The sequence below is a fragment of the Saimiri boliviensis genome, chromosome 11 (genome assembly GCF_048565385.1).
Source record: "Saimiri boliviensis isolate mSaiBol1 chromosome 11, mSaiBol1.pri, whole genome shotgun sequence".
NCBI lineage: Eukaryota > Metazoa > Chordata > Mammalia > Primates > Cebidae > Saimiri > Saimiri boliviensis.
The window spans coordinates 50792479-50819981 of record NC_133459.1 but is presented as its reverse complement, the minus strand read 5'-3'; the positions used below and the strand labels follow the sequence as shown (position 1 = coordinate 50819981).

The 27503-nt window shown below is 48.6% G+C and overlaps 2 protein-coding genes across 7 annotated transcripts in view; both read left to right on the top strand.

Annotated features, from left to right (window-relative positions):
* Positions 1 to 5958, top strand: part of ORC1 (origin recognition complex subunit 1) — a 37693-nt gene extending 31735 nt beyond the window's left edge. For all 4 annotated transcript variants that reach the window (XM_074380830.1, XM_010349007.3, XM_074380832.1 and 1 more), the window contains 3 exons: positions 881 to 1050; positions 1579 to 1666; positions 3105 to 5958. In XM_074380830.1, the coding sequence (XP_074236931.1) occupies positions 881 to 1050; positions 1579 to 1666; positions 3105 to 3299 (453 nt within the window). In that variant the 3' untranslated portion in view covers positions 3300 to 5958. The remainder of the gene's footprint in view (positions 1 to 880; positions 1051 to 1578; positions 1667 to 3104) is intronic.
* A 4125-nt stretch (positions 5959 to 10083) lies between these two features.
* CC2D1B (coiled-coil and C2 domain containing 1B) lies at positions 10084 to 23626 on the top strand. 3 transcript variants are annotated; one of them, XM_010349056.1, is made up of 25 exons: positions 10084 to 10490; positions 11958 to 12044; positions 13485 to 13629; positions 14610 to 14731; positions 15111 to 15266; positions 15685 to 15810; positions 16002 to 16161; positions 16348 to 16520; positions 16699 to 16774; positions 16860 to 16967; positions 17061 to 17191; positions 17470 to 17542; positions 17752 to 17882; positions 18318 to 18435; positions 18515 to 18687; positions 19072 to 19197; positions 19755 to 19813; positions 19895 to 20011; positions 20378 to 20451; positions 20561 to 20619; positions 20773 to 20824; positions 21270 to 21369; positions 21511 to 21601; positions 22536 to 22665; positions 22941 to 23626. In XM_010349056.1, the coding sequence occupies exons 2-24, from the start codon at positions 11979 to 11981 to the stop codon at positions 22662 to 22664; spliced, it is 2565 nt and encodes an 854-aa protein (XP_010347358.1). In that variant the 5' UTR covers positions 10084 to 10490; positions 11958 to 11978; the 3' UTR covers position 22665; positions 22941 to 23626. The 3 variants fall into 3 exon arrangements, with proteins under 3 accessions (XP_010347358.1, XP_074236918.1, XP_074236919.1); XM_074380817.1 differs by having other exon boundaries at positions 10711 to 12044; XM_074380818.1 differs by lacking the exon at positions 14610 to 14731 and having other exon boundaries at positions 10711 to 12044.
* Positions 23627 to 27503: the final 3877 nt, after the last annotated feature.

The following is a 27503-nucleotide window of genomic DNA, read 5'->3' as shown; positions in this document are numbered from 1 at the left end:
AGTGGCATGATTTCGGCTCACTGCAACCTCTGCCTCCTGGGTTCAAATGATTCTTCTGCCTCAGCCTCCCCAGTAGCTGGGATTACAGGCACGTGTTACCACACCTGGCTAATTTTTATATTTTTTAGTAGAGATGGGGTTTCACCATATTGGTCAGGCTGGTCTTGAACTCGTGATCTCAAGTGATCCACCTGCCTAGGCCTCCAAAGTTCTGGGATTACAGGCATGATCCACTCTACCTGACCCTGGCTAATTTTTGTGTTTTTAGTAGAGATGGGGTTTCGCCATGTTGGCCAGGCTGGTCTCAAACTCCTGACAGGTAACCGTGGCCTCCCAAAGTTCTGGGATTACAGGTGTGAGCCACCGCACCCAGCCCCTTCCTCCATTCTTGATTCTGGGCCTCTTAGCCATTGACCAAGCTGACCCCAATTTCACCATGTGCTGTAAGGGGTCCTGGCTATGGCTTTACCTCCAGATACAATCCACTCCAGCCTCTTGGCTTTGGCTGGCTCCTTCTGGGGGCACACATCTTTCTCTATGCAAGGAGTGAGAACTCTGTTTCCAGATGCTTCAGTAATCTTGAACTAAAGGTCTCTGATTTTAAACTTCATTTCCTGAATGGTAAAGCTGAGAATCTTGGCATTGTCCACTGTGGAGTTAACTGTAAAACCAAGACAGAGGTTTGGACTAGAAGATTAGAGTCCCATGCACAATATAATAATTCATTTATATTCTTCCTCAAGGTTGCCTGCCAGGGCTAAGTACTTAACTTTAGGCTTACGTCCATTGCCAGCACTACCTTTTCTTTTTAGTTGAGCACAGAACCTGTTGGTTCTTCAGGGCTAAGGTGGCCTCAGGAATAAAATATTGCCTACTGTAGGTAGCAGCACTCTCTGGAGACGCGAGACGCTGCCTGGACATTTGCAGGCGTGCCACAGAGATCTGTCAGTTCTCCGAGCAGAAGCCTAACTCTCCTGGCCTGGTTACCATAGCCCACTCAATGGAAGCTGTTGATGAGATGTTTTCGTCATCGTACATCATGGCCATCAAGTAAGATGCTCCACTTCCTGAGCCTTCCTGGAAGGCTGTGGAAACATGTTTCCCTTTCTCAGCTTTTACTCATTCAACCTGCACGTACCGATGACACAGTTCTTTTTTGTAGGGACATTGTCTAGTCTGGGAGACAGAAATGTAACCCTAGGATAATAGAATATTTGCTGAGCTATACTATAGGTGTTTAGGGTGTAAAAGTGCTAAGATAGGAACAGAAAAAAAAAAGAAAGCAACTACTTTTCTCAACACTGAATGATGCGCTCAGGTCATGAAATGAGGGTATGGGTATTTCTGAGTGATGAGGATATTTCCAGACGTAGTTGCTATGTTCCCTCACTTCCACAGTGACATTTTCTGTATCAGTTTGAGAGTGTGGGGGTCGGGGGAACCTTGCCAAATAATATAGGATAAAGTATTTTCCAGATTTTCTCTGTTTTCTAAAGACACAGAAAAGCTTTCTTTGGCTTTCCTCTGGGGTGGGGTTATAGCCACTAACAAAAACTCACTCCCCTCGTTTCCTTTAAGAAATTCCTCCATTCTGGAACAGGGCTTCCTGAGAGCCATCCTTGCAGAGTTCCATCGATCAGGACTAGAGGAAGCCACATTTCAACAGGTGATCTCCTCTTTTCAAATCCTAGATTCTGGACTTGTGCTTTTAAAATATGTGGAAATTTCCTTTAACTTACAACAGTTTGTCTCTATTTTGTGCCACCTTGAGTATGTGAAAGAATGTCAAACCAGCACCTATTTTAATGTGACATTTTATTGAGTTGCATGAGAAGAGACTTTTAGCGACTGATTTCTGCAAGTTAGGTGGAAGGCCTACTACGTGCCAGACATTGTTCAAAGAATGAGATGAGCAAGCCAAATTTATTCCCCAATATAGCTTATGTTGTAGTGGAGCCAAGGCTTTCAGAATGAGGCCATATTTGAGAATAAATCACAGATGAGTCTAATCACGTAATTGGCATAGGTCAATTAGATCAAGTTAGAGGGATCATTAAGGCCTGTGCCTTGTTAGTTTACTTAAGACTGGTATCCCTAGGTAATTGGCTGCCTTGGAAGATGAATTGCTAAAGGTGTTTATGAGTGTGTACTTGGGAGTGCATATGTCTGTGTATGTACGTTTTAGACATCTTTCTTTAAAATAAGTCTGGAAAACATTTTCCTTTCAGTTACTTATTTATGGGGATGGTTGTAAATTCTTACTTAAAATTTTAGCTACTGGTCATGTTTTGGCAACTACTGTTCTCCTCCTACAGTATGAGATAGCTCTTCTGCAGAGAGTGACTTTCATTTTAGTTTGTAAACATTTCCTGAACATCTGCAGTGTGCCATTAACTGTGATAGATCCTTGAACTCCGAGCTGATTTGGTTAATTTAACATCCCTGTTCCTAACAAGCTCCTAGTCTTGGGGCTGGGGCAGGCAGCTGGACTCATAGATATTTAGAATGGAAAGTGACCAGAAATGCTTCAGACTTCCCTGACCCAGTGGGGAACATTAGGGTAGGAATTTCTGTTTCCAGCTATCTTCCTGCCTCCCTTTATTTCTTTATTCAGTTTTCTCTCTGGGCCTTTGTGCTTTTCCAAGGGCCATGCCTTGGCATTTACTCACTGATAAGGAAAGGGGCCTCGTAGCAAAATTTGACTTGAATTTTGACCATCTCAATTGTGGAACTCTCAGCCCTTTGAGACAGGACTATTTGTATAACCAGTGAGTTACTAGTCATTTTATATCCATTAACTCACAAGAGATGTACAGTAAATTTTGTAGATTAAAATTGAGGCTCAAAGAGTGCAGTAACTTGCCCAGGGTTACATATTTAGGCAAATGGTAGAACCAGGATTCAGGCCTATAGTTTTCTGATTCCAAGGCTAGCATTCCATTCTGCCTCCACATTTGTACCACTGGAGCACCCATTGATGCCTTCTGGAGTATTTCATATCCTGGGTGCCATGTGTCTGATTTTCCCAAACCAAGAAAGAAATGAACAGAAAAAGCCCCAGGATTGTATTTCCTCTTAACCTTTGCCTTACTATTTGTGTCTAGATATACAGTCAACATGTGGCACTGTGCAGAATGGAGGGGCTGCCGTACCCCACCATGTCGGAGACCATGGCCGTGTGTTCTCGCCTGGGCTCCTGTCGTCTCCTGCTTGTGGAGCCCAGCAGGAATGATCTGCTCCTTCGGGTGCGGCTCAATGTCAGCCAGGACGACGTGCTGTATGCGCTGAAAGAAGAGTAAAGGGGCTTCATGAGGAGAAAGACTGCGGTCTGCTGAGGTTTGTTTTTTGAGACAGGGTCTTGCCCTGTCGCCCAGGCTGAAGTGCAGTGGCACCATCCTGGCTCACTGCAGCCTTGACTTCCCAGGCTTAGATGATCCCTCCACCTCAGCCTCCCAGGTAATTGAAACTACGGGCACATGCCACCATGCACAGCTAATTTTTTTGTATTTTTTGTAGAGACAGGGTTTCACCATGTTGCCCAGCTAGTCTACTCTTTTTAAAGAATCTGATTTCATTTTTCTAAGCACATGGAATATTTGTAACCAAGTATATTGAATGGAAATGGCTCTGATGTATTTTGGAATTTTCCATTAAATAATTTGCTTTTTCCTGAGTGTTCGTGAAGTTACTACGTTATAATCATTACAAGCATCTGATTCTGAAACCAAACTGTCCTTCATACAATAGTTCCTCCATCTGACATTTATTTCTATTACTAGCCCTGCCATTTATTTAATGATAAGATATATAAAATATAAGTATACAGTTTAGTTGTATCTACGTAAAATAGTTCTCAGAGAGTATGCAAGAAACTGATTACGCTGATTGCCTCTGGAAAGAATCAAATGGCCAGGGTTAGGGGTTAGAGGAGGGCTTCTTACTGTATGTCATTATCTGTCTTAGGTCTCAAATAATATAAAACAAAATTTAGTTTATAAAAAAGAAACTAAATTTAAAAAACTACCTGAAATAATATCAATAATAAGTAATCTCTAGCCACAAATAGCTAGAAAATGTAGTTTTTACAAAGGTACCATTTACCATAAAACAAAACAAATCTTTAAATACAAAAGATTTCTATATGACAGAAAATATAAGGTACTTAGGAATCAATTGATTTAATTATATATATATGTATTTCTTTTCTTTTTTTTCGTTGTCACCAAGGCTAGAGTGCTATAATGGATCATAGCTCACTCCAGTATTGACCACCTGCCTCAGCCTCCCAAGTAGCTGGGATTACAGGTGTGTGCCACCATGTCCAGCTCCTAGCAATAAATCTAATAAAGAGGTCCAAGTAATCTCTAGATAGAAATCAATTCTAATCAAAATCTTGGCAAGGGTTCTTGTATGACTTTTGCAATTAATTCTAGTATTTATATGGAAACCAGCAACAGGACAATGGATATCTAAAACCTCATGAAGTACTGAGGCCTGGCGCAGTGGCTCACGCCTGTAATCCCAACACTTTGGGAAGCCAAGGCGGGCAGATGCGATGAAAGAAGAGTAAAGGGGCTTCACAACGAAAAAGACTGTGGTCTGCTTGGTTTTGTTTTTTGAGACAGGGTCTTGCTCTGTTGCCCAGGCTGGAGTATAGTGGCAAGATCATGGCTCACTGTACTCCTGAGGTCAGGAGTTCAAGACCAGCCTGACCAATATGGTTAAACCCCGCTTCCACTAAAAATACAAAAATTAGTTGAGGGTGATAGCATCACCTGTAGTCTCAGCTACTCAGGAGGCTGAGACAGGAGAATATCTTAAACCCAGGAGGCAGAGGTTGCATCATTGCACTCCAGCCAGGGTGGCAGAGCAAGGCTCTGTCTCAATAAACCTCATTTGAGGTACTGAGACAAACAGCCTCACTCATGTACTAGTCCTATCAGAAATGCTTGTCCTAGCCGGGCGCGGTGGCTCAAGCCTGTAATCCCAGCACTTTGGGAGGCCGAGGCGGGTGGATCACGAGGTCGAGAGTTCGAGACCATCCTGGTCGACATGGTGAAACTCTGTCTCTACTAAAAATACAAAAAATCAGCTGGGCATGGTGGCGTGTGCCTGTAATCCCAGCTACTCAGGAGGCTGAGGCAGGAGAATTGCCTGAACCCAGGAGGCGGAGGTTGCGGTGAGCCGAGATCGCGCCATTGCACTCCAGCCTGGGTAACAAGAGCGAAACTCCGTCTCAAAAAAAAAAAAAAAAAAAAAAAAAAGAAATGCTTGTCCTAAATCTATTGATGAGGAAATTATCAGACAAATCTAAATTAAGGGAGAAATATTCTGCAAAGCAAATGTTTCAGTCACTGAAAGTACTAATATCACAAGAAAAAAATCATAAAACGTGGAGGGGCTGGGCGCGGTGGCTCATGCCTGTAATCCCAGCACTTTGGGAGGCTGAGGTGGGCAGATCATGAGGTCAGAAGATCAAGACCATCCTGGCCAACATGGTGAAACTCTGTCTCTACAAAATACACACACACACACACACACACACACACACACACACACACACACAAATTAGCCAAGCATGGTGGGGCAAGCCTGTAGTCCCAGCTACTTGGGAGACCGAGGGAGGGGAATCACTTGAACTTGGGTGGTGGAGGTTGCAGTAAGCCGAGATTGCACCACTGTACTCCAGCTTGGCAACAGAGTAAGACTTTGTCTAAAAAAAAAAAAAACCATGGAGGAGGAACTATTCTACACCAAAGAAGAATAGAGACATGAGAGCTTAATGCACTGTATAAACCTTGACTGGGTCCTGGATTTAGGAAATATAAGCAATTCTAAACATGAACTATATGTTAGACAATAGTCTTTGTAAGTGTTAAATTCCATGATGGTGATAAATTTGTGATTATATAGGAGAATGCTGTTGTTAGGAGATTCATAATGAAATATTCTAAGTGATGTGTTATGTCTGCAATTCATTCTCAAATCATTTAGCAGAAATATGTATATTCACATATATAATAGCTACATATAATGGATTGAGGATCAATATCTGTATATTTTTAAAACTTCTGCAATGAAAAAGAAGAAATGGGCCAAGTGTAGTGGTTCACACCTGTAATCCCAGTACTTTTGGAGGCCAAGGCAGGTGGGCCACCTGAGGTCAGAAGTTTTACAGCAGCCTAGCCAACAGGGCAAAACCCCATCTCTACTAAAAATACAAAAATTCCAGGGGTGGTGGCACACACCTGTAATCCCAGTTACTCAGGGATGCTGAGGCAGGAGAATTGCTTGAACCCAGGAGGCGGAGGTTGCAGTGAGCTGAGATTACACCACTGCACTCCAGCCTAGGCAACGGAGCGAGACTCTATCTCAGGAAAAAAAAAAAAAAAGAAAGAAAGAAAAAATGGGTACATAAGTCATCCAAAGAAGAAGAAACACTAGTCACCAAGAAAACGGAAACAGTAAAAGAGGCATGCAAACCAAACAATTTCACATCTATTAGAATACCTTTCTATGATTATACAGAACAACTGGAACCCAAACACCCTGCTGAAGGGAGTGGAATGACTTTTAAAGATTATTTGATGAATCTTAGCACAGGAAATGCAAGAAATTGTATGAGCCAGTGTATTAGTCTGTCCTCACACTCCTATGAAGGAATACTTGAGATTCAGTAATTTATAAAGAAAAGAGATTTAATTGACTCACAGTTCCGCATGGCTGGGGACTCCTCAGGAAACTTATAATCAAGGCGAAACACACCTCTCAACAGGGCAGCAGGAGAAATGCCAGATGCTTATAAAACCATCAGATCTCATGAGAACTCACTTCTGTCACAAGAACAGCATTGGGGAAAACCATGATTGAATTACCTTTCACAAGGTCTTTCACAAGGTCCTCCCAGGACGCATGGGGATTATGGGATTACAGTTCAAGATGAGATTTGGGTGGGGACACAAAGCCAAACCATATCAGCCAGTGTGATGATTAATACTGAGTGAAACCTTGATTGAAGGAAGCAAAGTATTGATCCTGGGTGTGTCTGTGAGGGTGTTGCCAAAGGAGATTAGCATTTAAGTCAGTGGGCTGGGAAAGGCAGACCCACCCTTAATCTGAGTGGGTACCATCTAATAAGCTGCCATTGTGGCTAACCACCCATCCTATGTCTCTCCGTCCTGGATGCTTCCTACCCTCAACATCAGACTCCAAATTCTTTAGTTTTGGGACTCAAACTGGCTTTCCTTCCTCCTCAGCGTGCCGACAGCCTATTGTGGGACCTTGTGATCACGTGAGTTAATAAGTTCTCATATTTATCTTTCTCTCTCTCCTATTAGTTATGTCCCTCTAGAGAACCCTAATACAGCCAGCGATTCCATTCCTAAGTATATGCCCTAGAGAAATTCACATACATACACCAAGAGTCATATACAAAAAGTTCACAGCACTCTATAACGGTAAGCCATTGGAAAAGTGACTTATTTTCATGCTATGGAATCATAAACAGAAATGAAAACCAGCTAACTAAGTACAGTATACATATCAATTTGAACGAACTTACAAACTTAGGAACAGGGTTGAGTAGAAAAAGGTTGAAGAATTACATTGTACGTAATCAATGATATAATGTTTAAAAGCTTGCAAAAAATACTATGTATTTCTTAAGGAGACCTACACAGAAATAGAAAGAAATGCTCAGGAATAATAAACACTAAATTTAGGATACTGGATACATCTTTGGGAAAGAAAGGTGTTGCAATATGGGAGATGTACAGGTAGTTTCAACTGTGTTGTTTTTCTTAAACTGCTAATAGATGCCCATGTAGTCATGTTAATTTACACACAAGGAACTATTGAGTGCCCATGCACTGCTGTAGACCCGAGATAACTTTGGAGAAGAAACAAAAAAATTTCTGCCCCTGGAACTTGCATTCTAGTAAATGTTAGATATTATATATCGTTGTGTATATCTTAAATGTTTCACTATAAAAATCTAGGGCCGGGCGCGGTGGCTCAAGCCTGTAATCCCAGCACTTTGGGAGGCCGAGGCGGGTGGATCACGAGGTCAAGAGATCGAGACCATCCTGGTCAATGTGGTGAAACCCTGTCTCTACTAAAAATACAAAACATTAGCTGGGCATGGTGGCGCGTGCCTGTAATCCCAGCTACTCAGGAAGCTGAGGCAGGAGAATTGCCTGAACCCAGGAGGTGGACGTTGCAGTGAGCCGAGATCACACCATTGCACTCCAGTCTGGGTAACAAGAGCGAAACTCCGTCTCAAAAAAAAAAAAAAAAAAAAAATCTAAATAATTTTTAAGGGAATCACAAATATGGATGGTGAAACCTCAATCTAAAGATGATAAAGGGCAGGACACAGTGGCTCATGCCTGTAATCCCAGCACTTCGGGAGGCTGATGTGTGTGGATGGCCTGAGCTTAGGAGTTTGAGATCAGCCTGGACACATAGCAAAAACCTGTCTCAAGCAAAAATCGAAATAAATAAATTCTGGGCATGGTGGTGTGTGCCTGTGGTCCCAGCTACTCAGGAGGCTGAGGTGAGGGGATTGCTTGAGCCTGAGGCACAGGTTGCAGTGAGCGGAGATCACACCACGGCACTGTAGTCTGGGTGACAGAGTGAGACCCCTTCAAAAAAAAAAAAAAAAAAAGGTAAAGTAAGCAACCAGGCTATAGAAAAACCCTTTGTCCAAGTAAACTGGGAGATCTTTGAAACTTTGAAACTGCTAACTACAAAACATAATTTAAAAGTTCAAGGCATAGGCAGGAGGGAGATAGCAATGTTTTAGAAACTAATTGAGCAGTTTAACTTCAAATTACGTTTTAAAACTTTCTTCCTTTCTCTTGGGTTTCAAGATATAACCGTGAAGCAAACTGTAAATGCCTTTTCCCTTAGTCTTAAAATAGACCCCACATCCCTCCCTTTCTCACTGTATATATTCCCTTCACATTTATCTTACTGTATGGTAGTATTTATCTGCCTTCTTAGAAGTTCCAAGGGCTAATCTTGAGATAGACAAACCAAGCCTAGAGACCTAACTGCAGAATTCCGAAGATTACTTCAAGGTGGCTTGTCAACAGCGGGGCCATTCTGGAGATGAGACTAGCCCATGCTCCAGGTGGGCTGGGACCCAAGACAGGCACCAGAACAAGACACGCAGATGTTGTACTCTGCGTAATTCTTGCATGCTTTCCGTATCAAATTTTCCTTTTAAGACCTTCTCTTCCCCACCAAAATCTAAGCGGTTACTTTAGATGGGAATCAGGCCACTTCCCCATTACTCCTCACTCGGTTTTTTTTGTTTTGGTTTGAGACAGGGTCTCATTGTGTCACCTGGGTTGGAGTGCAGTTGACAGCTCATTGCAGCCTGGACCTCCCGGGCTAAAGCGATTCTCCTTCCTCAGCCTTTCCAGTATCTGGGACTACAGGTACGCGCCACTGCATCCAGCTAATTATTGTTATTTTTTGTAGAGACAGGGTTTCGCCGTGTTGCCCAGACTGGTCTCAGACTCCTGAGTTCAATCTCTTGTTAACTGCACTCTGCAAGCTGCAGGGAGAAATCTGCGCTCCTTACAAAACTAGACTAAAGCATATTTACTGATACTAAAGAGGTTGGTTTTGTATTTCCCTGGGCAAATTATTTTCTCTGAGCCTCCATTCTTCTAGAGACATGTCCATCTTGCAGGATTGAGAACTGGATAAGCTTCATTATGAAAAGTAATTGGCACAGCCTGGCAGAAAACGAGCACACTCCATTTCTCTCCTTAATACACCCCACGCCATTTGATTGTGCATAAGGGTAGGTGAGAATTTAGTGTTAACTTTCTCAAGTATTTAAGATGTGCAGCGAGTTCTGCCTGTCTGAAGTTTTCAACGGACAGGAAAAGAATACTTTAAGGTGCTGAATTATTAAGAAAAATGTGGTGGGCCCCATTTCCATTTCCCCAGATTTAAAGGACACGGGCAAGCAGGCGAGCCCCGCCCCTGTCTCGCTTCTAGGGCGGAGCTTGGACCGGCCCCGCCCCTCACCCGGTGGGGCGGGGCGGGGCGGGGCGGGGCGGGGCGAGGGCTGGAAGTGGGTTAGGTTCGGCGCGCGAATGCCCAGCGCCTCGGGCTGAGTGAAGGAGGAGGTTCGTCAGAGAGGCTGCCAGCGGGCGAAGTCTGGGCCGAGCGACCTCATTTGCGCCAGCCGGTGGACGCCCCGGCGGAACTGCCCCGCGCTGCTGTCCCGCGCTACCTGCCCGAAGGCGCCTGCGCGCTGAGAACCCCGCCCTGATATCACCTGTCGGAGCCCCAGGCCCGCGTAGCCGTGCACATGCGCACTGCCAGCCGCCGGCCAGTGGGGTCACGTGTTGCGCGCGAGCCGCCTCCCCGGCGGGCGCTTCCTGTCGCTACCGGGGCGGCCCAGGGCCCACGGGAGCCCAGGGCGGTGCCGGGTGGGAGAAGGCCGGGGTTTGGCTCGGATCCACCGCGAGGTATGCCGCGTCCCCACCCCTTGGCGTGGGGAGCTCTGTGGACCGCGGGGGAGATAGAGGCGGCGTGGGCAGGGCAGGGCGGCGCGCCCCGCGGCGGGGGAGTGGGGGTCCGGTGTCGCCTCCCGCTACGGACTCCGCGTCCCACCTCTCCTGAGGCCTGGCTCTGGCATCTGGGCCGCAGCCTTGGAGTGTCTGACCCGCCTCGCTTTCACCTGTGCAGGGGTCACTTCCGGGGCCGTGCGGCTCCCCCGAGTTCCGAAATCGGACCCTCGGAGTTCCCCAGCGCCCGCCCGCCCGGCCGCGCACCCGCGTCCAGTCAGCTCCTCCGCCCGCTTCCCGCCGCCGGCCAGCCGGCCTGGGCTGTGGCGAGATGCGCCGGCTTCCTGCCTCCTCCCCCTGCTTCCTGTGCACCTTCGCTTTGCTGCCAGAGTCGGGTGTCTGAAACACCGATACCATCCCGCCACTTCTTTCCCAGCGCCTTCAGAATAATGCCCAAACTCCTTTCGGCTTAGAGGTTTTCCTGTTGTGCCGCTTGCTCACATTCCTACCCCGGCTTGTGTATTCGGGCCTCACCGCTTATCCCCGTCATACCAGGCCTCAGGTGTCCTTGCGCAGGCCAAGTTGGTCCCCACCTCAGAGCCATCAGGTGTTCCCTCGGCTTGGAATTCTAGTCCCCTCCTTCCCCCAGCTCCTTTGCGTGACTCAGCCCAGGCGTCACCGCCTCGAAGTCCCTTTTCTCCCAGTGCTGAAGAAGGGGCAGCTCAGGTCACCCGTGGCCCTTGGGACAAGCCCGTGTAGTCCTCCTCCACCATCCATGTAAATGGTCCTTGAGGGCTGAGACCGTGTTAGATTCGTTTCTGCACTCCCAGTGCCCAGCACAGGGTCTGACACAGGAGGTCCTGTGAATGACTGAGATCTTTATGGGAATCAGAATGCTGAGCCAGCTTTCTCCAGAGTACAGCTGTGAGATGGAGCTTTGATGAAATGTCTTTGGATGATGAGAATGTTCTGTGTCTGCGCTGTCTGGTGGTAGCCCCTCACCACATATGGCTGTTAAACACTTGGAATGTGTCTTGTGGCTGAGGGACTGGATTTTTAGCTTTATTTCATTTTAAATCATTGAAATTTAAAATTAAATAGCCACCTATGGCTTCATAACAGCACAGTTTTGGAGCCTTTCTGAATTCTACGCAGCCTTCCACCCACCCTGAACCTAGAGTTACTTCCCTGAATGTGCTTTTTAAATTTGAGTTCATTCAGAACACTCCCCAGTAAACCCATTAACAGTGATCCCCATCCCTCCGATGGCCTGGGCTGCTTCACTGCTTTCATTAAAAATAACCCATCCTTTGGTGTTCAGCATTGCCTTCTTTGGGAGTTTACTATCTGCACCTTACCACAAACAGCACTGTTGGCGGCGGTGCTTATGGGCTACTCCAGCCTGAATCTCTGTAACTCTTCCACCAGATAGGTATCTAGGCCTCCACGATGCCAGGGCCAAGACCTCGGAAGGGCCCTCAGGCCAGTGGCCAAGGCGTGGCCACTGCCAAGCAGGTATGGAACTTAGCCTTCTAGGCTCCTGGGTCAGTTTGGGAGTGGGGGTCTCTAGACAGCTTAGGCATACTGGATCACATTTAGTTCCCCATTAGTTCAAAGACTTGGAGCAGTGCCTCCTGGAGGTAGCAGAGTCCTTAGACACCCTCCTTCTGGTCCCTGCCACACACAAGTGGGGAGAGAGTTCAGGAATCTCCAAAGTTTAGAATGTTCTGATGGGAGGGACATCAGTGCTCTCAGATTCCTCAGCTAGCATCACAACTTCACTTGTTAGCTAGGGATGCCAGGGCGTGAGGGCTGTAGTCAGTGGGAAGACTTTACTGCCTAGGGACAGAGATGGCTGTGGCCCAAGTGGAAGAACAGGGTGGTCTCCTCTCCAGTTTTCTTCCTTTATTTCTTCTGGGCCTACGTCTCAAGACTTCTTAGTCCATTTTTAATGTCTTTAAAAAGGCAGGTAAGAAAGGAGGTGAGATAAAGGGCATAGACTCAAGTCACAAAGAGCTTGTTTTAAATTTCAGACTGTCTCAGTTTCATCTGAACATTGGATAAAAATAGGATGTGGGCCAGGTGCGGTGGCTCACACCTGTAATCCAGCACTTTGGGAGGCCGAGGCTGGTGGATCACCTGAGGTCAGGAGTTTGAGACCAGCCTGGCCAATATGGTGAAACCTTGTCTCTACTAAAAATACAAAATTACCCAGGTGTGGTGGCATGTGCCTGTAGTCCCAGCTACTTAGGAGGCCGAGGCAGGAGAATCCCTTGAACCCAGGAGGCGGAGGTTGCAGTGAGCCAAGATAGTGCCACTGTACTCCAGCTTTGGTGACAGAGCAAGACTCTGTCTTAAAAACAAAAAACAAAAAACACAGGATGTACCTCTACCTAGAGTAGTCAGATTCATAGAAACTGAATGATGGTGCTTACCAGAAGCTGGAAGGAGGGGAGGAAGGGGAGTTAATGTTTAATGGGTAGAAAGTGTGTTTTACAACATGACAAGAGTTCTGTAGATGAATGATGGCAATGGTAGCAGGATAGTGTGAATGTTCTTATACCATTGAACTCACCCTTAACAATGGTTAAGATGTTAAAATTCATGTTGTATGTGTTTTACAGTTTTTAAAAATACGACCTACCCTTCAGAATTGTGAGAATTAACTGGGATAGTTAAGATAATCACATAGAACACTAAGAACAGGGCATGGCAGCTATTGCTGTTAGTACTAATAATGGTAATATGGTCTTACTGGGTTTTTTTGTTGAGTCCCTAGGGAGTTAAGTGTCTCAAGGAGTAATAATGTTGAAGGCCTCAGTTTCTTTTTGCACATTTTGGGCCTCACAGACTGAGGGAGCCACTGATTGGGACATTGAGAGCCCAAGTCTGGCTCTGGAGCTGGGCTCTGCCCTGCTTGTTGTGTGGTACCTAAGAGTCCTACTCTGCTCTCAGCTGGGGCTCTTTGTGGAGTTTGGCCCTGAGGACATGCTGCTGGGCATGGATGAGGCTGAAGATGATGAGGACCTGGAGGCTGAGCTGCTGGCCCTCACAGGGGAAGCACAACCCACGGGCAAGAAGCCAGCACCCAAGGGGCAGGGTGAGTTTGGACACCGCACTGGGCTTGGGGCTGGGACCAGATGGGCACAGGCTGGTGGTAGAGGGGTTCCGTTGCAGCTGGAGGGAGCCAGCCTGATCCCATTGTCCTTCCAGTACCCATGTGCCTTCTGCAGCCTTCTTGCTAAGAGGCAGCCCCGCCCTGCTTCCTCACCTTGTGTCATAGCCTGGGCTGGCCCCTCCTCATTATGGATAAATCAGATTCTCAGACTGACTCAGGTCTCCATCCTTAGCCCTAGCCAGGGTACTGGTGTAGAGTAGGGGCCCAGTTAGCCAGACTGAACTGAGTAAATAGGAAGCACATGGAAATTATGTATAATGAGTAAGTGGAATCTCCCTCCACAGCCCATATGAGAACAGAGACTTTAGGCCTGGGAGGATCAGGAGGTCGAAATCTTCCTCTTTTCACCTGGAACTCTCGAGAGAGAATCCCTCCACTCATCCCCCACCATTCGGTGTGTCCCTGAGCTGAGGATAATGGGAGGACCTGGGAAGGGACTCACTGCTCCTGCTTTGGGGTGGCACAAGACTAGGTTTGAATCCTAGCTCTGCCGCTTAGTAGGATTGCAATGACAGGAAAATTAATGTTGAAAGTTTCTCAGTTTATTTAATATATGAAAAGGGGATATTATCCATCTTGCAGATTTGTTGTGAAGCTCAATTGGACTTTGAAAATCTTTACAGATGTGACAGGTGTGGTTGGAGAAAGTGGATGGCATGTCAGGCTACTGTAGGTGGAGGTGCAGAGAAAGGAGCAGCTCGTTGCTTGGTGGGGGGCCCGGGAAGGTTTCCCTCCTGAGGGTCTTTTGAACTGGGTCTTATAAGGAAGGGCAGTTTTCCATGTGGGACTCTGCTGTGGGAGGGACGGGGGATTTCTGCCTGGGTGGATCTACCAAGCCCCTCCATTACTGATCCCAGACCTTATCTGAGTTGTGCTGACCTGCCGTGACCTTCTTCCCCCAGCCCCCCTGCCCATGGCCCACATTGAGAAGTTGGCAGCAGACTGTATGCAGGATGTGGAGGATGTGGAGGAGGAGGAGGAGGAGGAGGAGGAGGAAGGGCTGGAGGAAGATGCAGAGCTGCTGGTGCGTCTGCCAGGCTGGTATCCCAGGGCCCTGTGGCAAGCTCAGGCCTGGCAGAGGAGAGAGCAGTGGAGAGGAGGGCGGCGGTGCCCCTCTGTTCTCTGACTCTGAATGAGGGCCTGCCCCTCCTGGCTGTACAGTGGGCAGCATGTCTCTTTGACCTCTGGTCTAAGCTCTGCAGTTGGGGATTCGCAGATTTGGAGTCATTACTGTTTTCAAGGCTATCCTCAGTCAGATTAAAGAAATGTTTTGGTGAAGGGGACTCAGGCACAGTGACTAATGTTGGGCAATATTGCTGGGAAAGAGGGTCCTTTGCTCTCAGGTTGTGTTGTGGGTACTGTCTTGAGGCCCACAAGCTCTGGGCTGTGTTTTGTCTCCCTAGACGGAGCTACAGGAGGTCTTAGGTGTGGAAGAGGAGACTGAGCCCCTGGATGGTGATGAGGCAGCTGATCCAGGCAGCTCTGAGGAGAAGGGCCTGGAAGACACTGAACCTCCAGTGCAGACAGCCATCCTGACAGCCTCAGCCCCAGCAGCTCAGGTGGGTTCTGGAGGAGGGGCTCTGTGCCTCTGATGCTTCTGTGTGCCCAGATATAATGTGTGTGGCCTGGTCTGCACAGCAAGGCTGCAGTCACCCTTTCCAGGACCCTCCTCCAGCAGCTGCCCCAAGCAGAAACAGCACAAGAAACTCCTCCGTGGCCGCCAGCCTCAAAGGCCTCTCTGTTCTCCCAGACCACCCCCGGAAGCCATTTCCTGGCTTCCACCAATTGGGCCTCTGTATTTGCCTCTGCCATGGCCTATGCCTCTCCAGTGAGCCTTTGCTTCCTTCCTTGAGACTTTTAGGCTCTTCTTTCTCCTGGAGTCCCAGAGCTCCATCTTCTGGGGCAGCTTCTGCACAAGGAGAATGGTAGGCCTAGCAGGCCTTGGAGTAGCCAGGCCCTTAGCTGAATTGTTCATAGGCCGGAGCATCTAAGGGGCTACACAGTTTGCTGGAGGAACGGATTCGCAACTACCGGGAGGCTGCAGCCAGCGCCAAGGAGGCAGGCGAAGCGGCCAAAGCCAGGCGCTGTGACCGTGGCCTGAAGGTGAGTCAGGCCAGGCTGGGAGCAGGGCAGGGGAGGGGGCTGCCTGGAAGGCAGCTGGTGGAGATTGCCCCAGTGGAGGGGAAATTACCCCACTAGACTTTGGGGGTTGGAGGAGCCACCCCTGGCTTGTCTTGGAGCAGGGACTTGGCTGAGATGGCTGGCTGGGTTTCTGGACCAGTTCTCTCCCTCAGACCTTGGAGTCACAGCTAGCCGCTGTGAGAAGAGGCAGAAAGATCAATGAGGATGAGATCCCACCACCAGTGGCCTTAGGAAAGAGGCCCCCGGTCCCTGAGGAACCAGCCAACAGAAGACCTGAGGCAGACCCTCCAGCTCCCCCCGTCTTGGAGTCAGGTATTACAGATGCCCAAATCCTGTCCTAGTTCCCAGGTTTTAGCTCACAGCTGTCTTCCCAGCCTGCCACCATGTTCATTACCATTGGTGACACCCTCCCCAGGATGTTGTCAGGTCAGCGAGGTCTGTGGGCATGTTCTTCTGTGATCCTCATGTGCTCTCTGTGGACTGTTTGTTTTCCTATAGACAACCCCTCCCAACCTGAGACCAGCCTCCCTGGCATTTCTGCCCAGCCCAATTCAGACCCAGACCCTCGGGCCCTACTGTCATCCCGACAGAGAGAGTACCAAGTGGCTGCCCTCAGTGCCAAGCGGGCTGGAGATCTAGACCGTGCCCGAGAGCTCATGAGGATTGGGAAGGTATGGCATCTGGCTCAGGGCTTGTGTCCCACACCTCATTTTATAGATGGGGGAAATTGAGGCTCAGAAAGGGAGCTAGACTGGGCTTGAGTGAGATTGGCTTGAGGGGCGGTTGTTTCAGCTCAGGCTCTTGGGGCCCTCTGGCTTCCACCCACACTTGCTTTTCTGACTTCTGCAGAGATTTGGTGCTGTCCTGGAGGCCCTGGAGAAGGGGCAGCCGGTGGATCTGAGTGCCATGCCCCCGGCACCTGAGGGTCAGTATGGGGACAGTGCAGGGATCTGCTCAGGCTTGGGTGGGATTGGGAAGGAGTACCTATACTTCTGCTCTGGGTCCCCCAGATCTGAATCCCTGGCAGGCTTCTCAGGCCCCCACAGCACCCTCAGTCATTGCCCCAACCGTGGAGCGAGTGCAACCAGTGATGGCCCCTGACGTCCCGGCAACCCCAGGTAGGGCAGGATGGTGGGACTGTGGCGTGGGGACCTGTGGGCATTGCAGGGGCAGGCTGAGCTGATGCCCATTCCTTTCTTCTCCCCTTCAAGTGGCCCCTACAGAGTCACAGACAGTGCTGGATGCCCTGCAACAGAGACTGAACAAGTACTGTGAGGCGGGCCTCCAGGCCCGGAGTGGTGGCGATGAGCGCAAGGCGCGAATGCATGAGCGCATTGCCAAGGTGGGCCTGCAGCTGTGCAGCCCCGGCCCGTGTGGTCTCTTCCCTGGCTGGGTGCTCTGTTTCCCTGGTCTTCTGGCTAGCCCTGTTCTTTTCTGAACCTTCATCTGTCTGTCCCTCTGGGGCTCTTGCTGCCTCAGGGCTCTTTTCTTCTCCCAGGGCTTCTGTCTTTCCACCAGTCTCCCTCTCCTTGCCCTACTGTGTATCATGGTGCGGGGTGGGGGTCGCGGGGGTTGAGGTGCTGTGCGGGTTGCTGCTGACCTCCCTTCCTTCCCTCGTAGCAATATCAAGATGCTATTCGAGCACACCGAGCAGGACGGAAAGTCAACTTTGCTGAGTTGCCTGTTCCTCCAGGTGAGTGGGGCATGGCCTAGGGGCTCTGTTAAGGAGGTGGTCCCTGGGCAAGAAGGGACTGGGGGACGGCGAGTGGGGATGACTTCTCATGCGTGTGCCTTCCTGCTATGGAGCCACCTATCCCAGCCATGCCGCAGCTGAGCCAGGGTAGCTTTGTGCTTCTCTGAGGCTGCTCCCCTGCCCCTCCTTCTTCTGTCTCTCTCCCGCAGGATTTCCCCCCATCCCTGGCCTGGAGCCCACTATGGGTGTTAAGGAGGACACAGTGGCAGCAACATTGGCAGCTGCAGAGAAACTGGCCTCTGCAGAGGATGCAGCCCCGGCTGATGAAGATGAAGATGAGGTTTGGCTGAGGGCTTGACTCCAGGGCTGGTGGGGAGAACAGCAGGTGAGGGGTAAACCCAGACCCTGTTGTCCATACTTAGAAGCCCAGTAAGGTACATATTTTTTCTCCCATTGTATAGAGAAAAAAAACTCACCCAAGGACACCTAGCTAGGAAATAGCAGAGCTAGGATCCAAACCAAGGTCTTTCTGAATCCAGAGCTCTGGCTCTATCCGCATTACCCTACAGTCTTTCTCCTGTTTGGGGAGGCTAGCTGTGAGAGCTTCTGAGGCTGCTTCTAGCTCTCAGATCTTTTAGGACCCAGGAAGAGAAGCTACCCATCTCAGGTTACACAGCGATTTAGTGCAGCATTAGAAAGACAGCCCAAGTCTGGGAGCTGCCATGGCCATGCTAGGGAGTAGATCCCCTCCTAACAGCCTCCCGGGCACCTGCAGGGCGAACCCCCAGCACAGGCCCCAGTGGCCAAGAGACCTGCACGGCCTGCAGTCCCTTCATCCCAGCCCCTGCCTGAGCCCAAGGCCTCAAGTTCTAAGGAGTCACCAAGTCCATCTGGTGAGTTGGGGACAAGCAGGGTGAAGAACTGAGGGCCTGGTGAGGGCAGGTGTGGCCCTAACCAGTGGCCTCCCTTCAGTGCGGGAGCAGCTGGCACTGCTGGAGGCACGGAAACTGCAGTACCAGCGGGCAGCCCTGCAGGCCAAGCGAAGCCAGGACCTGGAGCAGGCCAAAGCCCATCTGCGAGTGGCCAAACGTCTTGAGGCTCAGATCATCCAGGCCCGAGCTGGCAGACCCATTGATCTATCCAAGGTGAGTCCCACCTGGTTAACCACCAGGACTTCTCAGGTGGAGAAGGTTGGGGGCAGGCTTGACAGACTGAACGAAGGCAGCTTCTGGGATGAGGTGGGATTTGGACAGGACATAATGACAGCTGGGAAAGAGCCTTTTGCTTATGCCCCTCTACCTCACAGCCAGGGGAAGGGAAAGTGGGCTGCCCGTTGTCAGAGATGGCAAGGCAAGGTTAGGCCGTGGGAGGCAGAGTGTTATCTTAGGATAGAGTGGGAAGCGATGAGTTGCCATCACTGGAGTTTAGGAGAAGCTGAAGAATTGTTTAGTTTGGATTCATGCCTTTGTTTGACTCGGTAGAGGAGTAATCTGACTCTTGGGGCCCGAGGGGCCTTGTGACCTGGGTAGGTGCCTTCACCCTTGACGGATGAGGAGGGTGACTTCATCCTCATCCACCACGAGGACCTGCGACTCTCCCAGAAGGCCGAGGAGGTGTATGCCCAGCTGCAAAAAATGCTTCTGGAGCAACAAGAGGTCAGCAGGCCCCTCTTCTGTTCCTCCCCTCTGTGCCCACAGCCCCCTGTGGAGGAAGGCCTGGAGCTCAGACCACACGGCTCTGGACTCAGATTCTTAGCTCTTCCACTTACTATGTGACTTGCATAAGGCACTTTCCTCTCTGAACTGCATTTTCCTTATCTATGAGTTGGGATGATAATACCCCTTTTTTGGGGTGGTTATGAGTTCAAACGGTAAGAGTTGAGGGAAAGAAGGCTGTGATGTGTGTGTATGTTTGTTTATGTATCTATCTGAACTGCTGCCTGTTCTGGAAAGTCTGCCTTCTGAGGGGATGTTTGAATTAGGTTTTGACAGAAAGAGTTGCTAATATGAGGAATGGCTGTCCTCAGAAGAGGAAATACCAAGTGTAGGGAGAGAAGTGTGGTGGGACTTGGGAGTAGTGCTCTGGGGGATGTGTTGTGTCAGAAGAGAAGTGAAGCTACAAAGGAAAATAAGCTTTGAGAATCAATCCTTGAATGCCAACCAAGATAGGTCCTGCTCTGGGCTCGGGAGTCACTGTGGGTCCCTGTTTTCAGAAGTGCCTGCTGTTCTCCAAGCAGTTCATGCACCAGGGCAACGTGGTTGAGACCACCCGGTAAGTGCAAGGGCTGGGGCTTAGCTCCTGGGGTAGGGAGCAGAAAATGCACCATTATGCTGGTGTACCCATCCCCATTAGATTTGAGAAGCTTGCTCAAGACTGCAAGAAACAGCTGGAGATACTGCAGCTGGCCCAGGCTCAGGGCCTCGACCCTCCCAGCCACCACTTTGAGTTGAAGACATTCCAGACTGTGAGGTACCAAGGCCTAGGGAAACAGGGGCTCCAGGCAGGGAGGGGCAGGAGGCTGGGAGCCCAGGCCAGAGACTTATACCCCTTTAGTGAGGCTTCCTAAGCCTGGCCCTACCTCTTGTGGGCACTGGGGCTGCCGAGGAGTAGGGCAAGGTGCCTGCCAGTGAAGAGCGCACAGCTGTCTGGGTGCTATTTAAAGAGCTCTGGACCAGAAGTCACGAGACCAAGGTTTGCATACCAGCTCTGGCTTCCCTCCCTGGGCCCATGCCCCTTCTGTCACCACCCACCTGGGCAGACAGGCCCTGGAAGTAGGGACCTTGTTCCACCACTGTCCTTCACTTTGAGCATGTCCTCCTTTCCTCTTGGCTCTAGGATCTTCTCAGAACTCAACAGCACAGAAATGCATCTGATCATTGTCCGGGGAATGAACCTACCAGCCCCTCCAGGTAACCCAAGGGCTGCTCCTACTCCAGGAGGCTCTTGCCCGGACACTCCACCCCAAGTGCTAGGCTCCTGACCACTCCCTCTGATGCTACTCCCTTTTCTCCTTCCCAGGGGTGACTCCTGATGACCTGGATGCTTTTGTGCGGTTTGAGTTTCACTACCCTAACTCGGTGAGGTTCAGGTAGAAGTAGATGCTCTGAAACCCACGTTACGTTCCAGGACCCTGTGCTTTCTTCCCATCCCTGGGAGGCCTGGCTGCAGTGCCTGCCCTGTGTGCCTCTGTGTTTATTCACTGTCCTGACTTCTCTCTCCTCACTGCTTAGGAGCAGGCTCAAAAAAGCAAAACAGCTGTGGTGAAGAACACAAACTCTCCAGGTGAGGGCCACACGCGGATCTCTTCCTCCTCCCTCTCAAAGTATGTGGGCAGCACTGGTGTTTCCAGAACGGGTTCCCTTCTGTGCCCTTACTTGATCCACCCCACTTGGGAGTTAAAGGTGCTATTAACATGCCTCTTGTGTTGTTGGAGAAACATGCAGAGGTACAGGGACTTGCCTGGGGCCTCATGGCAAGGAGGTGGTAGAAATGGTACATGAACCCAGGAATTCTGTATCCCAATTCCAAGTCTTTCCTACTTTGTTATAATCTATGCTTAAAAAGAGTAATTAAAAAAAAAAAAACAAAAAACCTCACTTCCAAGGCCAGGACCTCAATGGTCTACCACCCTTTGGAGGTAGTCACCCCGAACTTCAGGGCCTCTATTTCTACTTCCTCGTGAAATCCCAATAGCCAAGCTCCTCCTTGCTTTCTCCCACTTTTCCAGAATTTGATCAACTCTTCAAACTAAACATCAACCGAAACCACCGGAGCTTCAAGAGGGTGATCCAGAGCAAAGGCATCAAGTTTGAGATCTTCCACAAGGGGTGAGGCTCCCATGGGTCACACTGCCACACGGGCCGGGAGGAGGGAAGAGCATTTGTGACTGCTGCCCCTGTATAAGCTCAGCCAGCACGTCTCTGCCTTCCCTGCCCAGTCCAATCCCCTGCTGCCTCTTGGCTCCCCAGGTCCTTCTTCAGAAGCGACAAGCTGGTTGGCACAGCACACCTGAAACTGGAGCGGCTGGAGAATGAGTGTGAGATCAGAGAAATTGTGGAGGTAGGGCCTGGGGTGTGGGCAAGCCAAAGAGCTTGGTACGAGAAGAGCCAGTATGCACTGAACACCACACGTGTTGTAGGTTTTTGTGCTCATTACTTAATTTGAAATTCTTCACAAGTTTGCTTAGAGTAGGTGGAATCCTCATTTCACAGATGGAGAGGTTCAGAAGGTCTGAGAAATTTCTAGAGGGACCCAACAGAAGGCAGCCTCCTTAAGTTTCCATGAACTGAAGGATTCCACAGGCAAGGACTATACAAGCTTGCCACTGACAAATGAGGAAACTCAGGTCTGAGAGGAAAGGGGGTTCTGTAAGCTCAAATGGTCTATCCTTGGCAGAGCCACGACCAGCCCTTTACTGATGGACGTTTCCCACTGCAGCACACCTGCCCCCACTGCCTGGATGACTTGTTCTTATGTGGGCCGTGGTCTCTATTAGAGCCACTGAGAGTGGTTGGACTTCTTGGGCCTATTGTACTGCTTTGCATCCTACCTGCCCCATCTTCTGCCCAGGAGGAGGAGTATTGTGTTGAATGGGAAGGAACCCTGGGCATGGGGCTCTAGTGCTGACTCTGCCAGCGTCATCTACTTCTCTTTTGGCCATCTGTGAAGTGAGGGTTTGGGGTCAGTGGAAGGCGGCTTTCTTCAAGCCAGTGTTTCTTCCAGAAGTTGCTGTGGGGATTGAGGAGAAAATGAAGTGAACAGAGCTCTAGGATGCCTGTCTAGATTATTTTTTATTTTTTAAAATAAGACTTACCTAAAACCACCACCTCCTCCTCCAAACACTGGGAGGATAGGGTTGTCAGGAATGGAGACTGTTGTGTTCACACCACGGGACATCTTAGCTCCTCTCACATCTTTCCTGGGAATGTAGGGACCAGCCTCTCCCCGTTCTGTGTCCCCTTAGTTACCATCTCCCTCTCTGTGGTTCTCACAGGTCCTAGATGGAAGGAAGCCCACCGGGGGAAAGCTGGAGGTGAAGGTGAGGCTGCGGGAGCCTCTGAGTGGCCAGGACATGCAGACGGTCACTGAGAACTGGCTGGTCCTGGATCCCAGGGGCTTGTGAGGTGGGCAGCTCTCTGGGCCTCCAGAACCTTTGCCCCCTTTTACTCCGTATCTTCAACTGGTATCTGAAAAGAAAACCTAGGAGTTTCTCATCTTTGAGAAAGACCAAGAGGCCAAACTGTTAGGGCTTAATGGGCTGAGTTTCTGATGTTCCTCAGTACAACTGGGAAGAGAAGGTAACCTTCCAAGGTTTAGCTGTCGTCAGGAAACCTTTCTAAAATCTTCACGTCTTCACTACAGTTTAGACTGACTTCCTGTGCTTTGCACCCCTGTATAGCCGATGGTGAGCACCAGGAGAGAAGTCAGGCCGCGACTGTGGAGGAGTTGACTTTCCCAGCTTTGCTGGCTTCAGAAGCTTTTGTACATAAGAGAGATGCTGCTACCCAAGCACCAAAGACCTGTTAAGCATGTGCACTACTGACCACGACCCTGGTCTTTCCTGTTATTGGCCCCTCTCGGGCTTCTACAGAAAGAGGCTGGGTTTCCAGGCACCCATCTCCCCTCTGTCTCCCCCTGCCCCCAGTCTGGATGAGGGCAAGGACACCTTTGTTGCTGTATGCCATGGAGTCCTGCAGCCCCTTAATTCCTGCGTGGCAATTGTGTGCAGCTTACATCTGCCTCCAGTTGCGCCATTTCTAGATGTGCCTTTAAAAGATATAACTGGGATGGGAGAACTTGAGGATGATTGGGAACCTCCCCTGAGGGTGGGGTCAGGGTTCCATGACTCCTGTGGGCCAGTGCTAGCCTGTCCCAGACACCTCTGTTGCCCCAGCTCTGCGTGTGCCTTTGTCCCTGACAGCTGCTGCGCCAGCCTTCCTGCTTCCCTAAGGACTTAGTGGGGGAGGAAAGTTGTTTTTGGTACTACTTGGTGGGAAGTAAGGGGAAGGTTGGATCTTGGGTTTGGTCCACCCAAGAAAAAAGACTGTTAACTGGAAGGAAAATATATACATATAATTTTATGTAGCCATTTTTATTTATTTAGGAAACTAAATCTAATTCATTGTAGGGATTTTATACTCAACTACACAGAATATCCATCAAAGTCCTGCTCCCTGTCACTTTTTAAAAGCTAGGGTAGCAGTAACGTGACAAACTGCTGCTACCTTCCTCTTGAGAGGGCAGGGAAAGCCTTTCCTCTTCAGCTCGTTACCTGGAGGACTTAGTTTTTTCTAAGAAATTCTCCTTTGGCTTTGTTTTTCTGAATGGATGGAGACTATGAAGGGGTTTGTAGTGGTAATAGATTTAATATTCAAAACTGAAATATTCCACATTTCTTAGAAATACCCCATCTTTCCCAACACCCTTTTTGAAGCATTAATTCAAGATCAACAAAGCATTCCTCAAGATCACCTTTAAAAAAGGTTGAAGCAAATACATTCAGCTTACTGATCACTAGAGTATTGCATAAACACAGCTCAAGAATTGAGCCTTGGTGTGTGTGTGTCGTTTTGGGCCATAACAGGGCTGGATCATGCTTCCCTGCCCTTAAAAGGAAAGATTTTAGTGGGTCACATAGTGGGAACTACACACAAGTGACTTTTTTCCCCAGGATACCTCTGGCCAATCTTATCAGAAGTGAGCTACCAAAACTTCAACAGATGTGAGATATAATTTAATACTTAATTCCAGTCACCTGTGTGAGAGACAGCAAATCATTTCAATCTAAAATGAAAAGGGGGACAGTCAGCCTTCATTAGATGACCCATAGAGCAAAGAAAGGTGGCTGGAAGGGTTCCTGACCCAACCTACTCCCCTTAGGGTGTGCATCCAACCAGTGCTTCCTAAGAGGGTTAGGGAACACTGTGGTTATCCTCCAAAGTTCCAGACAGCCCTAGCAGTTTCTAAATTCAGGCCTCTGCTGGAAATGGCCTATTTTAATAGATAGGAAGGTTTCTATGGATCCAAAGATTTCTCCTTTGCAACCCATTCAATTCCAGTCTGCTTCTTTGCAAAACAGAACCTCCAGGCTGAGAAGGCAAAACAAAGCCTCCCACTACCCTTGGAGACTGAGGTTCTTAAAAGGCCTTTATTGTAGCCAAAGGCATGCATGGGTCACTGGTAGTGGGAGGAGCCTGTCCCAGCCTCACCTTATCTTGAGATTTATCCACATACAGTAATCAGGCCTGATGGGGTGGCTCATGCCTGTAATCCCAACACTTTGGGAGGCTGAGGCGGGTGGATCACCTGAGGTCAGGAATTCAAGACCAGCCTGGCCAACATGGTAAAACCCCATCTCCACTAAAAGTAAAAAAATTATCTGGGCATGGTAGTGGGCACCTGTAATGCCAGTACTAGGGAGGCTGAGACAAGAACCGCTTGAGCCCACAAAACAGGTTGCAGTGAGCTAAGATTGCACCACTACACTCCAGCCTGGATGACAGACCAAGACTCGGTCTCAAACAAAAAAGCACAAATAGAGTAACCAAACATTGTAGGTTAGTAACTCACCTGCAGTTGGGAGCCAGCTACAACCCCAATCATTTTAAAATTTTCAGTTCTTTGATATCATGCAATGCACACTTTCTTCTGTATTATCGAACTGAATAAACTATTAAATTTTCTTAGTAAGTCTTGCTTACAATTAAAAGGCAAATTCAGTAAGTCTTGCTTACAATTAAAAGGCAAATTCCTGTGACTTGAACATTTTTTCTTTCTCATAGCACCATTTTGAAATCTGCATTATTGCTTCCGAATTTTGAAGGCTTGTTTTCCAAATATTTGTGGGCAGCTCCTAAAACTTTGCCCCTTAAGTATGGGCAGCTGCTTTCAGGATGAAACCAAGCGACTTAAGACTGGCAGATCCTGGGAGCTTGCACCTGATTCGGTTCCACAGATGGATTCATTTCTTCTCTGCCTCAGCTCCCCAGGCTCTAAAATGGCATTTCTCTCCTTAGCTCTTCTGACTACATACGATCCCTGAATTTCCACTGCCATTATTATTATTTTAGCATTATAAAAACAGAAACCAGCCAGGCACAGTGACTTGTGCCTATAATCCCAGCATTCTGGGAGGCCAAACTGGGTGGATCACCTGAGGACAGGATTTCAAGACCAGACTGACCAATATGGTGAATCCCCATCTCTACTAAAAATAAAAAATTAGCCAGGTGTGGTGGCACGCTCCTGTAATCCCAGATACTGTGGAAGCTGAAGCCAGAGAATTGCTTGAACCTGGAAGGTGGAGACTGCAGTGAGCTGAGATCTCACCACTGCATTCCATCCTGGGCAACAAGAATAAAACTCCATCTCAAAAAAAGAAAAGAAACATCATTACAAACTTACTAATCCCAGAAACAGTGTTCAGCAGACTGACTGTTGTTTGAAATGCGTTAAATGCTAAATTATTTCACAGGTGACCAGTTATCTAGAAGTAAATTTAACTGAAAATCTTGGGCTCACCAGTGTTCAGGAACCACTGTGGCTGGGAGAAGACAAGACATGGGAACTTACAGAGGCAAAATTTCAAATCTGTAGCCCAAGAGTCCAGTAGTTCCTCAGAAGATGTTGATAAAAAGGCTGGGAACAGTGGCTCATGCCTGTAATCCCAGCACTTTGGGAGGCGGAGACGGGCAGATGACCTGAGGTCGAGAGTTCATGACCAGCCTGACCAACAGGGAGAAAGCCCATCTCTACTAAACCCCATCTCTACTAAAAATACAAAAAAAATTAGCCAGGTGTAGTGGTGCATGCCTATAATCCCAGCTACTCGGAAGGCTGAGACAAGAGAATTGCTTGAACCCAGGAGGCAAAGGTTGTGAGCTGAGACTGTGCCATTGCACTCCAGCATGGGCAACAAGAGCAAAACTCTGTCTCAAAAAAATAATAAGATGTTGATAAACATACATTGCCTAGCATTTGGTAAGCATTTAATAATTTTTTAAAATTTAATAAATTACCAGAATGGCAATTCTATTCCTCTTCAGTATAGAAGAATCGCTGTACTGTATCTCAGTCCTTAAGTTTAAAATCCAGAAAATTTGCCTGTTTCAAAATGTGATGGTTCCGCCTCTTGCTTTATATAATAATTCCTACAATATACACTGTAGAAAAGCAAACATAAACAAGGAAGACAGTTAACTAGTATTGGCTGGCTTATGCCCAATTTCACAAATGATTTTACGCAACAGAGGACATTTGATGCAGGAGAGAAAGGATTTGAGGGCCAGAGTTTGTCCTTAGTCGGAGAATTCAAAAGCTTGCACTGATCCAGAAGAAATAAGTACAATGGCAAGCAGGAAGAAAGGTAAACCACAGGAAAACAGGACCAGTCCCTGTAGAAGTTCCAAACTTCTGAGATATGTTCAGACAAAGCCTGCTATTAGGCCAAAAATCACCTGCCCCTGTTAACAAGAGCTTCTTGTTCTTGTCAGGTTTGGAGGTAGCAGTCCCAGGGCTTGGTCCTGACAAGCTGCTGCTCTGTAGGCTAAGCTTTCCCTTAGAAGCTCTGAGTACCTCTGAACCTATGGGAAAGGTCGCAATCAGAGTTCTGTGCAGCCATCATCGGTAAAATCTTTGGAGAGGCAGATGTCAAGTATAAGCTCCCACCTCAGAGCAGGATGAACCTACCCAGACATTTCCCAGGCCAGAGCTGTTTTCTCTAGAAAACAGCTGCTGCCAAAAACAGCTCCACAGCCTGCAGTCGCCTCCTGCTAAACCCACCTCTAGCCACTAGGGAGCAGCCTGTCACTGTCCCAGAGGCCTGTGCTAGTTTCCGGGGAATTCTTGGAGTTGTACTAATACTGCAGAAAAACTCGTTATTTTAGCCTTGGCTTTCAGAAGGTGCCAGTGACAATGGAGTATGTTGCCCTGGAGCAGTATTTTCAAGACATGCGCTGTGGAA